The sequence below is a fragment of the Paralichthys olivaceus genome, chromosome 1, assembly GCF_024713975.1.
Source record: "Paralichthys olivaceus isolate ysfri-2021 chromosome 1, ASM2471397v2, whole genome shotgun sequence".
NCBI lineage: Eukaryota > Metazoa > Chordata > Actinopteri > Pleuronectiformes > Paralichthyidae > Paralichthys > Paralichthys olivaceus.
Window position 1 is genome coordinate 11705288 of NC_091093.1, and position 16486 is coordinate 11721773.

At 40.7% G+C, this 16486-nt stretch overlaps 1 protein-coding gene across 7 annotated transcripts in view; it reads right to left on the bottom strand.

The window, feature by feature from the left end:
• Window positions 1-14676, bottom strand: part of trpm7 (transient receptor potential cation channel, subfamily M, member 7) — a 34145-nt gene extending 19469 nt beyond the window's left edge. For 2 of the 7 annotated variants that reach the window (XM_069528754.1, XM_069528749.1), the window contains exons 1-10: window positions 14477-14676; window positions 7271-7350; window positions 6124-6162; window positions 5057-5264; window positions 4449-4662; window positions 2936-3060; window positions 2628-2799; window positions 1666-1840; window positions 868-991; window positions 538-610 (exon numbers count right to left, since the gene is read on the bottom strand). In XM_069528754.1, coding sequence (XP_069384855.1) covers window positions 538-610; window positions 868-991; window positions 1666-1840; window positions 2628-2799; window positions 2936-3060; window positions 4449-4662; window positions 5057-5264; window positions 6124-6162; window positions 7271-7350; window positions 14477-14479 — 1213 coding nt within the window. In that variant the 5' untranslated portion in view covers window positions 14480-14676. Of the gene's footprint in view, window positions 1-537; window positions 611-694; window positions 728-867; window positions 992-1665; window positions 1841-2627; window positions 2800-2935; window positions 3061-4448; window positions 4663-5056; window positions 5265-6123; window positions 6163-7270; window positions 7351-8374; window positions 8774-14476 lie in introns of those variants that run through there. The other 5 variants (XM_069528743.1, XM_069528739.1, XR_011243483.1 and 2 more) reach the window with 4 other exon arrangements.
• Window positions 14677-16486: the final 1810 nt, after the last annotated feature.

A 16486-nucleotide genomic window follows, 5' to 3' on the forward strand; every position in this document is an offset into this window, starting at 1 on the left:
GTTTAAATTAAGTGGAATGCGTGTGAACAACTGTCTCTGCTGTGGATTTGTTGCGACACCCATCATTCAAGTGAAAAATAAGTGCCATACTTGAAAAGAGAAATGCATTGACACAAAATACACAAAACTGACCCTCTACAGCAGAACAGAAACAAAGGTAGAGTTGCTCAGGTGAATGTCTAACTTCTTTAACAGACGGAGAGAGCGAAGGAGGGATACGACTGAGAGACATCCAGCTCAGAGACGGACAGTGCTGGAATGAGGAGGCCCTGTGAATGCCAGCAACACAATCTCCTCAGGAACAGAAAGAAAGGGGAACACAGAGGGGGAACTCTGTTCTCAAAGCATATCTATATCAGAATGAAAACATGACCAAGTCCTGAAACCTTAATCTCCCAGTATCAACAACGTCAGCGTATGAATAGACTGAATCAACTTTACGAGAGAGAGAGAGAGAGAGAGAGAGAGAGAGAGAGAGAGAGAGAGAGAGGAGGGTGGGGGTGGGATGAGGATCTTGGAGAGAAATCATCTACTAACCTTGGAGTAATGCCCTCAGAATGGCTACGTCAATGTCCTGGTGCTCGTCTGAGCTGATGTGAAACACTGTGATCTGGTGTTTTCCAAGAAAGAAGAGAGCACTTACTGCCATGTTCCCATAGACATTATCCATGTGATACATTTCATTTATAAAAAACTACCAGTGGAACCTTCAGCTGATGAGGCTGACCTGTCGGAAGTTGTGTCAGAAGAATTGTATTAGAGGATTCTATGTACGTTTATTGAACTGTTGCATTCACTGTCAGTATAAAATAATTAAATTAAATGAGAGAATGAAGAGACTGAAAAAATGAAAGAGCAGGGATTCACCAGTTCTTTGCTCTTCATGCACTCCATCAGAGTTTGAAAGAGGTGGATGGCGTCGCTCTGGCTGAAGTTGAAGGTTTTCTTGATGGTTGCAATGATGTCAGTCTCCACTCCATCAGGAAGACCGCTGTAGAAAATGACATTGTTACATGGTCACACTTACACTGCATGAAACACGCCGCTAGAAAATGCTTGATAGGTTTCATCCAAGCACGAGTCTCTCCAGATTCTCAGTCGTCCACGTCATTAGCCGTTTTCAGACATGACCTCCGGGTAAAATCCAGAGAATTGGCTATGGAGTTTACCCAGCATTTTCCTTTCACACATGCACAACTCAGTGGGAGGTTTTCTGCACAGACAGCAACAAGTCCTCTGCATTATTCAGGCTAGATGTGGAGAACGCAGCAGAAAGAGACAGGAAGTGACGTATTAAGTCAGCTGCGAAGATCCCATGATCTTTTTTACAGTGCCTGACACCTTCATCAGCTCTTATCACCACAAACTCTCTGGAAATCCATATCAGTGTCTTCTACGTGTATGTCACCGCTTTTTCAAAAGGAGTTGTTTTTTTCCCGTTTTCTTGTGGATTTAAAATTTAAAACGACATGCCTATAATAACAGGACGCAGTAGGATAATTGTACTGTTTCTTTATTCATTCCCTTCTCCTCTATAATCTCTCTATTATTTCATTAGTGATAATAATTAAAAAAACATATTTTAAATTTCTTTAACACTGACACACCAATCAGGCTTAATTTTCTTTGCCCCACCCACTCCATGTCTTTGCATGTGTGTCTTACCCTCCCTCCTCGGTCTGCTTGTGGACGTAGGCCAATATGTCAGCTGCTCGCCCCGTCCCCTCACACACCACCACTGGGACAGGAGGGCTCTCCTGAAGGTACTCCAACACAGTAAGTATCACATTGGGACCCCCCTCAAAGATGAGGGCCACAACAGGTACCCCCTGACCAATACCTACAAGACAGAAAACAAATGGCCTGCTTGAAGTTTGGGTTTATGTGACATTTTCTCCTCCAGCTCCAATCACATTCACTTATGCAGCTCCACCCAAGTGACAGTTTGTTAAAGGTTGATATGATAATGCCCACCTCAATGTTATCAAACAGTGCCCACCAGGGAAAGCCAAATCAAGGGTGTGCCACGATACACTGGTATCTTCTTATGTGAACACTACAAAGACTGAACTAACCTCCTCTGTGGATTTCTTATGAAATAAGTCAGTATTTTAAATTAGATTTTAGAAAGCAGAATTGGAAGAATTAGAAATTTCCTGGAGATATGATGATTTTACTTTTATTGTAATAATTACTAACTAGTTTGCCTTGTCTATTTAATGATAAGAGAATAATTATGTTCCAATCAGTGGATAATGATGCCTTCATGTTCACTTCTGAGGTTTATTTTACACTTCAGGGAACTTAAAATTGAAATACTTATAAGTAATACACATCATTGAAAACTAACTGAGGACAGCATGGCATGAAGCATCATTTTAGTTTGTCTTGTCAGAAGGGGGCACTATATTAGTTTGGATATGATGCATGGCCACAGATTTGTGACCTATATGAACAACACAGTGGGTTAAATCTTGACTTTAAAGCCCCTGACATCAAAATTAATTATTAATAAAGAAATAATGTATCCTTGGACAAAAAAAAATTAGATTAAAAAAAATGATATGAAGGTTTCAATTCAAGTTATATAAAATCTCATGAAAGATTTTTTTTTCTGCTTTGCTTACGTGCATGTATTCTTTGGAGGTTGATGTGCTTCTCTAGGTCTCGTCGCAGTTTGACTTCAGGGCCATACTTGCCCACTGTCCCATCGTCCACCAGGAGGAAATGGGAATGAAGATTGTTGAGAACATTTAGTTTGCTGAGAGGATTCAGTAGCGTCTGATACGGAGCGATGATCTGCGGTGAAGAAATTAGAAAATGGTCAAAGGAAGAGAAGAGAAATTCTGACTTTTGCACCTGAATAAAAATTTAGAGATTAAGTTTCAGCAGAGTACAAAGAGTACGAAAAAAAGAAATTAAGATTGAGACTTACATCTCTGCCCATGAGATCATTCCTGTTTTCAATCACTCCCCAGGGCGCGATCCCGATAGTGCAAATTTTCTTTGATGATCTGGAACAGTGCTCTTTGAGAGCATCACCCACATGCTTTGCCACACCTACAGGACGGATGTAAGAAGATAATAAAAGATAAGATAATAATAGAATTTATACTAAAAACATTTTGACCCCTTAAACCATAAATCTATGACCAGTAAAAGTGAGCTAGACACGGTCAATCCCACCAACTTAATACATGGGAGAAGACATAGTCATAACACAAGAGCATCTGTGACCAAAACACGACCTATGGGGCAAATCCCCAACAAGTGCATTAGTCCTGGAGATGTTTGCGAACCACAATCCTCAGCTAATGGATCTCATGGATTCAGCAGTAATTTGTGAGCCAGGAGACCATCCCAACATAACAGAGTGCTAGAGTGGCATTACAAGTAATCACTGCTTTGGGTAAATGACCCCGTGAGTAATGATTTAAACACTATGATCAGACCACACCATCTTAACGCAGTGCTGTGGCTGCAGACACACCTTGGCCACCACACGCAGCCAAATGACATGCTTAGAGCCCAGTATTACAACTTCTGCTAGATCAGCGCATCACGCAGACGGTGGCTGTTTGTTTGTGCTGCTTTGTGTAACAGTGAGTGATTCTTTTAGAAGAGTCTTTAGTTAATCTATAAAAGAGCAGTTGTGGAAAGTAAAATTCATTCAGCAGACATCTTTCTTTACGTCCATGCCATTTTTCTTTCGTTATAGGTGTGTTTTATTACACTCACAATTGGCCGCTGAGGATATGAAATCTTTAATTTATTTTTAAATATTTAAATATCAATCCCCTCCTAGCCTAGTTTAAGTTCAACCAAGGATGCAAAGTGTTTCTGACACAAAGTGCATAAAACCATGGCTATTGTCATAAAACTGCAGAACCACAATGCCAATGTTTTAATATGTGCCACCTACAGGCAAATATACTACACTTAGAAAAGACACACATTTATGTGTTACTGTATCTTAAGAAACACACATCAAAACTCATAACAACTGCAACAGATTCTAACTTCTACTGCAGCCATTGCTATCCTTTCCTATAGTTTGTACAGCCTGACATGCATGAAGTGGTTTCACAATCTGTGATGAAAACATCTGATGAATCTGCAGCATGCTGAACACAGATCTATGTTTGTCAAACAGCTATAAGCCAGTCTCATGAGCAGTTTCGTAATTTACACTCTGAATTCCACATCAGTTGAGCTTGTTATGTCAAAACACAGCTCAAACTCTAAATTAAGTTAAATGTGAAAGTTGGTAAACAATATATTCTGGTACACTGTTAATCCCCACATATTACCTGACCTCAACCAGGACATTTTATGACTTCCCCTGTCTGGACTCTACACCTGTAAATTCAATAGTATTTCTGAAACTGCAGATTCAGGAGGGAAACTTTCAACTTTCTGCCCGAATCAGAGTAAGAATCTCTGCATACCTGTGTTGACCCCTCCAGTGAGAATCCAGGCCCCAGTGGTGACTGCAGCTTTGATGAGGCCCTTTCCCACCACCTGCTTGATGCGCGGGTGCAGCTCAAAGTTCTGAATTCCTCCATGGACAGAGATGAGGATCTTGGGTAGCTCCATATGCCACTCCTTCAACATCAGGCGCAGGATGCTCTCCGGCCGCGAGTCGTGGGACAAACGCACATACTGTCCGTGTTTGCACAAACACACACAAGTGTTCACATAGACGCACACATAGGAAACACAAAGGTGTAAAAAAACTGGCTAACAACATCCCACATGTCTGATTAAACTAATCAGAGTTTGAAATAGGAGATTTAAATAATGTGCATCCATCAAACGCAACAGGGATAGACTTCCAATGAGCCTATCCCTTTACAGATATTACAGGTGACCAAAACCAGTTCAACGTAACTTTATTAATTCTAATTCATTTATCAAATCGGCTTATAACAAAGGCTTATGACAAAGTGATTTAATTTGTGATTTTTCCACATACATGTCACAGCTAATAAGACACATAAAACTTTTCTTTTTTCATGAAAAACTTGTCGTCCAACAGAAGAATTTGCCCTCATACCTTGGCTCTGTACGAGTGAGACCCTCCCTGGAAGTTGATGACACCATAGGCGTCAGTGGGGCTTGCCTCTGTGTGTTTTTCCACTGACCACTCCTCCAGCTCCGGCATGGAGAGGCTGGGGTTTTCACCCAGCTTCACGTCCGAGTACTTGGTGGCCAAGCTGGCTGTGAAGCCAACGTGCTGCCGCACCAGCCGCCCACAGCAGCACCTTGAGGAGGAACAGAATAAATTTAATTGACATAACAATAATATACTTATTCAAGCAGACAAATTAAATGCAGGAACATCTGTATATATATATAAATATATATATATATATATATATATATATATATATGTATATATATATATATATATATACTGTATATGTGTGTATATATATCAAACTGGTGAGGATGTTGACTTTCGGTACATTCAAACTTACAAACTCCATCTTAGGCCGCAAGGGGTTTCTCAATAAAAACAATAATAAAAGAAGAGGTAGACCTAGTTTGACGATGATGAAGCAACAGGGCATCATGGGAGTTGTTATCTATACAAACAATGCCGATGAAAATCTACCTGAAGTTACTGAGGCGCAAATTGTGTTCATGGTTGAGGTGAAAAATTAAAACTTAAATCACAGCAAACAGCAATGAATAACCATAATCCATTACCAGTGACCAATACAAACAGGGGAAGGAAAAACAGCTAACAAGCTAGATAGAAAAAAATCTAAACTTTTATCCTAACAACAAACCCTGATGACAATATTTGACAGATTGTTTTGACTGGAGGTGAGCTTTATCTATGTTCCATCAAAGTATCATTAAAACAATTAATGACCAGTAGGAGCTTTTTTGTTCCTGTAAACTCCTTTAAACCACCTCAGGGGAGAATGTGCATCCTGACACACAAAGCCTGGAAGTTTAATTGTTTCCTGAGTAGGGCTGGTGTTCAGGGGAATCACACTGAAAAAGAATTTGCCTGCAGGCTTTTCTGTCTGGTATAAACTGGTTTGCATGATTTCTCTCAGGCTAATCATATCAGGTAACAACGAGTCAAACAAGAGCCTGACAAATACTTACCGGACCAGCTGCTGGCAAATCTGGCATCCTGGAAGGCATCTGGAAGGAATTTCACATCAACATTATAACATATAGATTTGAAAATAAATCACTCCAGACCAAAAACACATTTTGAAATTGTACAAAGACGGTTATAATGCTCTGATCTCTGCTGGTGAAAGGTAAGTTCTTGGTTAGACGACATGAAGGAAGGTTATCTGTGAGCCCGGTTAGATTGGCCTTTAACCAAGAGAGTTTTGACACCTGCCAAGTGGACTCTCACTTTGATTGCAGTCAAATGCCGGCCTGCATGGGCTACCATTCACTTATCACTCCGACTCATCTACAAGCCGCAGCACGTACTATAGTTAGTGGAGACAATCCAGTGGCAAATAATTAATCCAAAAGAAAACAAAGGAAACGAGTCACCCCAGAGCATGGTTTAACTAAAGAAAGTATAACTAAAAACAGAAATAGCTTACACACAAAGGAGGTAGCTAAACAGTAAAATACACAGAATGGTAGGACACTAAATACCATCAAATAACTGAGAATTCTAATAGAAGTTGTATTTCCGTTGTAACTGGTTGATGGTTTATACCAGCTACTTGGTGTGTACATTGAATGACTGGGTTGCAAGCAAAACCAATAAGAGGCCTTCTGTACAATTTCAACACTGCATTGTTAGATTCCAGTAAGTTGGCAGAAAAACCTTGCTTCATTTCAACGAGAAATAGCAACTATGCCGTTTTCTTCACTCAGACCAAGAAAATTATCAAAATAACAGTACACAAGGAAATAAACTGGGATTAATAAGGGGGAATCAGATATCACTTGATCAAATAAAGGTGTGTGGGGTATTAACAAAATCTAAAGGATGAATTTGAAGCTTTCTAAAATGGCAGACTGATGATAAATTGATAAGGAATCCCATCGCCAGCACAGGAGAATAATATGACACACAGGTTCATCACTTTGTCTCCCCCTTCATTTAATGCTGTAATTATATTGACAGACAAAAACATTTAAATTGTGTAGAAACAGACTCATTTAGTCTTTGCAGAGTAGTGGTTTGGGTTTGAGCCTCCTTTAACACACCACACCATACAATTACCCCGTTTCCATGGCTATCACCACAGAGCTGACTGCAGATCGGCTGAGCACATACCTGTGGGGGTCCTTTGACACTGGAAGTACGTACACACATTCCCTCTTGGTGAAAGTGCTTTCTATCCAGGGTTTCTGGGACTGCGAACAGAGAGAAAAAATTTTGTGAGTAGAAGACAGCAGCTGATGTTCTTCATGTCATGAGTGCTGTTTATTATATTTGCATTTGGTGAATTAAAGTAACAAACTCTTCCCAGGAGAATGTGGAAAAAACCATGCTCCTCTGTACAGTAACTGATCGTTTGTAGAAACGGGGCTGACATTATTGCCACTGTAGTATCAAAAGGACAGGTAAAAAAAAAGTGACCAGAACACAGGGGAAAAAAATAAATAGGCAAGTTTACTTTGGTTCAGAGCAATTCTCTCTGTAAATAATGAACTCCACACATCATAAAAGAGCTCTTGTGAGGTTGTAACCACTTAATCTAGGATTTAGTATATGAAAACAAAGGGGTTAGGAGGCTTCATAAAAAAATAAATAAAATCATTTGAAATTGGGGCAACCACAGTTCAGGAGGCACATTGACAAAAGCTGCATGACATTGTTATAAACCTTGACAAAACAATCTCATTCTATGTCACCATTTTATCAAAACAAGGATTATGTCACAGGAATTTTCAATAAATGCTTCATTCCTCATTGTTTCCCTCAGCACGGCTCAGAGGGATCCGCTAATGATTAGCAGCATTAATCCCTGCCAGCACAAAGAAAGGAAACCTGCAAACACCATCACCTGCTTCACACCAAAGACTTTCAACTGTTCCTGAAACTCAAACAGCAATGTTGTTCTAGTGTACGTGTAAATGGGTTGGGAAGTAGGTAACTGGGCTCTTTTCTATTGGAGTTAGCTGAAAATGGTTCTAACTAGTCCATGCTTACAGTTAAATAGATGGTTATAGACAGAGGTCATAGTTTTGAACCATGATTACTTAACTTTCCCTAAAGTCCCACGTGTAGAATTCAATCAGTTATCCTCAATACCGGGAGTCAAATCTCTTCTGTCCATAGTGCCTCTAGCTCCATGCATCTACAACAAATCACTTTTTTTATAGTAATGGGTCATCCCACTGTTTGACCAGTGAGACAAAGCCACTGAGTGTTTACCTGGACGTCCTCCTCTTCATCTCTGTGTTTAAGGGCTTTGTACAGGAACATACCAAGGCTCCTTCATGCATCTCCTGGACAAACCACAGTCACCGCAGACTCCCCTTCAGCGCTGGATTATTAGCAACAAATCCCTACACTACATACGTCTCTGAAGATGTCCATGCAATGTCCAAACAGGTCTCAAAGTCTACAGCGATGCTGTTACCACACAGATCCGGGTGCGAGTTAAAAGTTGAGTGATCAGCGAGACGTTGCAGCCTCCAAACTCCATCCACAGTTAATCTGTAAGAAGCCACTCACAGGGCAGATGAATGTGTCTGAGACAAACTAGATATTACGTTTAGGCTGGGGAGAAAGAGACGAGGGAGGCGGAGGTGTGGGAGAGGATTAGTGGATGGGCAGAGGCTTCAATGATATACACCTAGTTGTCCTCTGAAGACACACCACCAACTGTGATTCATGCAGTACACACAAAAACTCTCTTAACAACTTTTCTTGCAGTGGCGCATCAGGAGGACCCTCTACTTTCAAACTAATTTCCAAGAGCACAAACATTTACAAAATAGACATCTAGATGAAAATGAGGGCAGAAAAACTATTAAAAAAAAGCTATTTTCACACATGGAAGCCAGACGTTGTTTTCACAAATTTGTGGAAAATTATTAAAAGTTGCATTTTTGATTTACAAAATGACCTTAAAATATTTTTATATATCAGGAAGGTTGTGTCAAAAGTGTAATTTAATTGTATTTTACTCACAGCCATTCCAATGCTTGGGCACCTTTTATGAACAGGTGCCTATATCTGGTTGTTTGCTATGAGTGATGTCCAGTGTCCTTTATTACTGTTGTGTATATGTATTTTTGCCATCTACTGTAAAATCATATTTCCCCTTAAATTGAGACTCAATACAGATCTCTAAATCTACAACTACAATGTCTGCAACTGGCACCAGGCTGAGCATCTTTCAAATTATTTTGGTCTTACAACGTGGCCAATAATTGGATGTGTGAGATGTTATTTGTAGATGTAAATTATCATCTTCACTTTGGGAATAATCATGCATTTAAATAAAGACTCAGATTTTGGTTGGCCCTTTTCCTGAACCCTTAGTTAACCACAGTGTAGAAAAACCTGTAGTTATCAAAACCACTTATTTCCCTAAATCCACCAAAAATACAAATTTGCACATTTAGAGGTATGAAAGTAAATGATGGAAATTAAAAAGGTGAATCTATGGATTTAAAAGACATGAAAAGTATGAATCCGATAAGTTAAACGGTTCGTGAGATGTGCGTTCCACATACAGACAGATGTTTGCGGAATTAGTGGGGGATAGCCCACCACCACCAACATCTTTGAGATATGTAGCTATTGTAAAGTTACTATTCTATGTCAATTTCAAGATGTACAGTGGGACAATGACTCTTCAGGGCCAACCTGTAAACTGATAAGTGACCTAATCAGTGCCTCATATCTACAGTAATGTGAAGGGTTTCATTGCCAGCTGGAGCAGAGACAGGTGTTAGACACACTGTGTGACTTAAGGGAGATCGGTCTCTAGTGATGCACTGTGAAGACTGCAATGTCATCTTGGTCCAACAAAGTGTTACTGAGGGAGATAAAGCAGGACTGAGCTCTGCTAACCTGTAACCATGGTACCTGAGAATGTCAGGCAACAAAAGACTTGAGCTCTTGAGCACTCCTGCCAAAAACACACACTGCAACTTCCTCACTCCCTCCCTCTTCCTCTCTGACTTCTTTTTCCGAGCACCAGCTTTTATGATTCCTCTGTTCCTATAGGAAATATAACAGCAGTTTAACATATCATTCAATTCACCAATGCATGTTTATAGATGTGTGTGTTTGGTCATGTTTATCTGCATCACCATGCAGAAAGTGGATGTTTCTATGGCGTGATGCAAATGTGATCACTTCACTTCATTTTCCTGTTGTAAGCTTCCAGTGCAGAACAACACTCAGTATGAACTCAGAAACCTTGCCAACTTCCTTTCCTGTTCCTTCCTTCTTTTTCCCAACAATGCAACAAGACTAACCGGTCAACCCATCATTCCTCTGGCCCTCTCTGACGTAATATGGGCTTAGATAACATCTGGCTTGGCAAGTCTATTTCACTTGTGGTAGTGGGGACAGGACTACATTTGAGAGCAGTAGCCAAACAGAAGACTAGTTCTATGAACAAACAGAAAGACAAAAACTATTACTATTATTACTATTATTAACAACAATACTTCAGTCATTAATTATTATATGAATTGTGACTGTTATCAATAATAATCTTTACACTGTTATTGTTTACATTTTAACCAGTCAGATCTGATACCTGATGGTACCTGATCGCCTCTCTCTCTCCCCCTCCCCACTATCACTCTCTCTTCTCTCCCCTCCATCTCTTCTCTCCTCCCCTTTTTCTTTGCTCACCCCAACCAGTGGAGGCAGATGACCGCCCACACTGGTTCTAGAGGTTTCTCCCTGTTAATGAGGGAGTTTGTTCTCTCCACAGTCGCAAAAGTGTTTGCTCATTGTGGGAACTGTTGGGTTTCTCTATAGATTTTAGGTCTTGACCTTCTATTTTAAGTGCCTTGAGATAATGTATATTATGATTTGGCGCTATACAAATAAAACTGAATTGAATTGAATGAAAGAGCAAAATAAACTTTTGCTTTTTTTCCAACATTTACTTGTGTATATTGGCATGTAAATGCACTGGATATGATACATCTTACTGTATTTCCGAGTTTGGCAAAAACACACAGGTAGGATTTACCAGCAAAGGCACTCAGGATAATCAAATATGTAAACAACATGACTAAACAGTGTTGCACAACATTATTGTGCAAGATCTCATGGAGCGCAGGTCTGCAGCAGACCTTGAGTCCTGATTTTGTAAATATTGTTCATATACATGTCTCACGTTTACAGCTCTGGACAGAACAACATGTTAACATTTATGTTAACATTCTTAGAACACTAAATATATTGATATCTTTCTGATGTGGTCAAAGTAAGGTAAAAATCACAAACTACAAGACAAATTAACACACACAGGCCTCATCACTTTGCAATCCTTACCCCATCTAAGTAATTTCAAGATCTCCAACTACTATTGAGTGTTAAATCGAGGGAAAGGGTTCAACATAGGCTTCAGATAAGCTTCCTGGAAGGCAGAAAACATAAGTCAAGTTGGTTCGTGCAGTCATGAGACCAAAGTGTGATGGCTCTCAAGCTCTCTCACTTGTGCCCCTGGAGCACAGCTCTGAAAAGCAGCACAGCATGAGCTGATAGCATGCTGGCATGCCATCCAGATTCCTCCTTTCAAGCAGCTGGATAACCTAGTAATGTAAAGCATGTGATGACTTTTTTTTCCTCAACATCTGGCCCTCATGGTTATATGAACCAAGGTGTAAGCCATCCAAGGTTAGGCGATACCAGCAGGGATAGTTGCCAAGCTAATGCGTTCTATACCTCCCTGCTTAAAGGGACTACATATCTCTTTGCACATACAATACAATAACTGCAACATCTGAAATAAGAAGATACACCAAGTAGGTATTCCCTCCAGTGCTCTTTGTGAGTCAGGGGTCATTCAGAGAGCACACAAGTCTGCTGCGTGCCTGACCAGGAGCTACAAGGGGAAGCAGTTGAGGGAGGATTAAGCTGGATAAGAGCTACAGGGGAGCAGCTCAATTGATGAATAAAAAAATGCTACCTGGGGATACAGATCACAAAAAACCCCAATTTGTATGGTAAGAACAGATGAGAGAGCAAGACCACAGTCATTGTCAGTCATTTAGGCCATAGCTTCTCTTTCGGACTAGCAGGGAAACGTCTTCAAAAACCTCAGGCTAATCCAGTTGCCTTTTGTGCAGCATTTAAAAAGAGCTCAGGGGCATAGTGCAGTCATTCTGCAGGCTTGCTATAGTGCACTTTGCAGCACAGCAACAAAGTGATGCAAACCCTTTTCTCACAGTTGAGGGCACTAAAGCCTGAGCCGATGACCAGTTCAACCAGCCACCATTACATAAGAGACTGCGACTTTCAATAACAAAGCTTTGCTACCTGGTGATACAAATCAAATCATGCTGACTACTCTGATGAACCAGTTGTAGTTGAAATCATGCAGAGCATTCTGGAAGTAACCTTCCCTTATTGAGGGGTAAGCTGGGGCATGTGACCAGCTCAAGGCAGTACTGTGGAAAATAAGACAAGCTCCAGCCGCTCTGGTTTCCCATTGAATAAAAGCAAATGCAGTAGAGGAGAGGGGGTTATGTCAATTCCATAAAGGGAGATAAGATATCATCCAAGATCTTGGATGATGTTTTCCTCTGACCACAGTTGCCATCTGTTTCTTCTTGACTTGTCTTTTCATTAGCTGCATCAAAGTGCCGGGGTGATACAACAATACAAATGTGTACATTTGTACAATCAGAAATTTGCCACACTGTTAATGTCATGGCATCTCTCCCTATACTATCTCAAAGAGACACTGATGTCATGGTAACAGTGCCATCTCCCCAATGGTAAGTTGTCGTGTTTCAATCCTTAACCACTGTGATTATTGTGGTGATTTGGTTGATACCGTCCAGCATTAACCAAAGTTTACAAGTCTCCAAGACTGCGGTGCAACAAGCAACATGGATTTGATATGTGTAGCAAAAACATGCAGGAAGGAGCAGAACACAGTGACAGCAGGAGAGCTGCTCATGTTCTGGTCAAGACTGGCAACTGCTAAATCCACTGTCACCAAATTTGTGCAAATGCTGATATTTTAACACGACAAGTTGCCAATCTCTCTCCCCCGCTCTTCCACTCGGAGAAAAACGTAAAATGCAGGCGAGACTCTGACACTGAGATGAAATGAAACAAGCAGCATTCAGCATCAACATGAGGTCCTGAAGTGACTTACTAATCAGCCGATATTATACCAAGACTTTTGAAAAAAAAATATGGCTATGATTGATTTACTTAAGCTTGAGTTAATTTAAACCTGCATTACAGGAAGTTTTCATTGTATTAAAAGCTAAACTGACTAAAGCCTTTTCCCTTTAATGTTGATGTTGCACATTTGATATGGTGTTGGCTTTTTTTTTTTTAATCAATAATACATTTATTACTTGAATATAACATTTTCTGGGCAGTTTAACAAAATGAAAACAGTAATAACTGATCATTAATCATTTTCACACAGTTTCATCTCCACTAGCAATTAATGAACAGGGCTGATCTGTGGATCTGTGCTCCATTGCGAGTTGATATAGTCCAATCATTGTTATTCAACGATCCAACAACACTGTGTTCAGAAGTGGACCAGAGTTTAGGCTTCATGTCATCTTCTCCCTGAGCTCCTCGGTGTGGAGACAGGACATCCTCAGAAACCTATGTCTGTCCCGAACACGCGTCTTCAGCTTTGTCTGCTGCGCTGAACATTCCACCAGCAGCCCAGGACAGACAGCGGTGAGGGTACAGATGTTCAAGTCTGAGACACTCAACCTTTTCAACACTTTCACTCTTCTTCGCAGAAACACTCGACTCAGACTTGGCTGCCACTCAAGGTGCCATTGACTTGTTACTGGCAATGACAGCGTGTCTCATTGGACATCTGGAACAGCTGGCTCAAACCAGTGTGTCTTCAGCATGTCTCACACGCTCTTCAGCATGTTGTGTATCTGTGAAGGACCGTCCAGCGAGCAGAAGCACAGCGCTAACAGCAGCCAGCTACCGCAGCTACCGCGGCTAGTTAGCTTTGCTTCGGTGCTTAGCATCAAGCGCTAGCGAGCTAGCTACATAGCCGGCTAACGTTACGCCCGTGTGTGGTTTTCGGGGACTCCTCGCCAGACGCTGTGTCACCGTTTACAACCAGCTTATTCTGTCCGAGACCCGGTGCCTGCGCGGGGGAGCCAGGCTGTCAGCTAACGCGGCTCCCAGCACCGGGACCCGGGTGTCTGACAGGCAGCATGCACTGAGGGGGGAGACCCGACACTCACAAAAAATACCCCGAGTGGTGACGACGGTCCTCAGCGGCTGTTTGAGCGGACTATAACCCCCCCCAGAAGAAGGCAGGAGAGCCGGGTCACATACCATTCTCTTCACCGTTGAGACTCAGGAAGAGCTGTGTGGTGGCTTTTAACCATCTATCGCTGCTGCTCTCGGTTAGCCTTGGGAGGAAAGCCCAGTGGACGCTGGAGAGATCCGCTTCGGCTGCAGCTCCAGCGGAAGGTTGCTTTTTCATAATTGTGCGACTCCAGAATGACGCTGCGTGACGAGCCGGCTGAGTCAGCCCGCACTCTGTCACATGGCCGAGGCGGAGCCAGCGGCCACATGTGCGCTCTGTTTGACCCGCTGGTAAACACCAAGATCACACAAGAGAGACTTATTGTCCCCCTGACCCATGACACATGTATTTTCAGTTTTACATAGGTATGATGGCCCACGTGGACATTGATAAGTTAGTGTTTGTTAAACACCAAAGAGACACTAAGATGAGACTTAAAGCCCCTTTTCTGTACATTGTTTCATTCCATTGACACACAAATCCTGTACTTTACCTCTTTCATGGGCTTTTTATACAATTATCTACGATTATCAGAGAGCCACTTGTTCGTGATATTAGCAGTATTGCAGGCCATGTATCGCGTATGGTATTGTGGGGTACCCTGCATCCTCACCCCTGTTAGATTATACATTCAATTTATTATAACAAACATACCACACTGCTTTCTAATTAGAAACTCACTGACGTTAAACAGTAACTTTTGTCTTTATAATTAGTTAATAAATAATTTCACTAATGCTTTATAGGTTAGTCCAAGGTCATTTAAGAACAACTTGTCTCTACCGTCACCACCTGTAAAACAGTTTTATGTTGTTAAAATCCTCCCCTGCATTTGTCCTCTAAATAGCTGAATTGACTTTACACCTATTTATTTATTTATGGCTTGTGAGAAACTAAAAACAGCTGCAAGTATAGTGGTAATAGCAGATGCCAATTTGCTTATAAGGGCTTTTGTAAAAATTAATAGATAAACAGAGAGATAAAGGTTAAGAGAGATAAATCAGAGAAGGAAAAGAGTGGCACATGTAATATGCAATAAGGAACACATGAAGAACATTACAGACAAGACAAAGGGGCTGAAGATTGTTGCTGAATTAGCAAGATGTTAGCAAAATGTTAAGAGGCTACGGGGACCGGTGGGAGCTTGCTAATACCATCTCCTTATGTAATGGAGCAAAGGAACTGCAGTTGTATTTGACATACTGGTAAAGTTAGTGTAATATATCATCTGTGGACTCCATTCCTGGATTATGTAGGACCCAGATTAGCCAACAAATTCTGGAAGGCACGTCCTAGACCAATGATCGACTAATTGTTGAATTGGGAAATATTCAGATGAATGGTTTAAGTTAAATGATAAATCTATATGTACATGTGAATATGTGATACGTATTTGATAATAAAGATTTTTTTTTAATTGTGAAGGTTGCAGTACATTTCAAGTACTGTTTGAGAAAAAGATGTTTGACAGAATGAAACTTGACAGTTGCTACTTGAAGAGGCTCTGATTGATCTGCTGCATCTCGGTGGTCTGTGGTTGTATTTACAGATAGGATGAGGAGCACAACCATGCAAACATGTAAATACAGACTTACATAATAAAAGTCAATAAAATAAGTACAAATTAAAATCTTGTTTTTACTGTATATGCAGCAGTGATGGTACCTCATTAGCTTTCTACCCAAGATTTTCAAAGCCTAATTAGAAAGACTCTGAATTTAACAACAGACTGGTTGACCAGAGACCATATATGTGTCTGTAAGCATAAAAGTTGACAACATACTTGTTCTCTATTCTGTAACGCTGCAGTTATGTAGTATTTAGTCAAATTGCCTCACTATGGTCAGTTAAACAATACACTAATCGATTCAGAATAGTAGCTGCTAAAGTGGTCTTTATTTCCTCATACTACTTACATCTAAAATAAATAAAAGCCCAGTCATATTCAGATTGATAAAGACTTCAGAATCAGATTTATTAGTAGGTTTTCAATATAGAGTTTATAGAAATACGGGAAGAGTCCTGTTGTTCAAGGA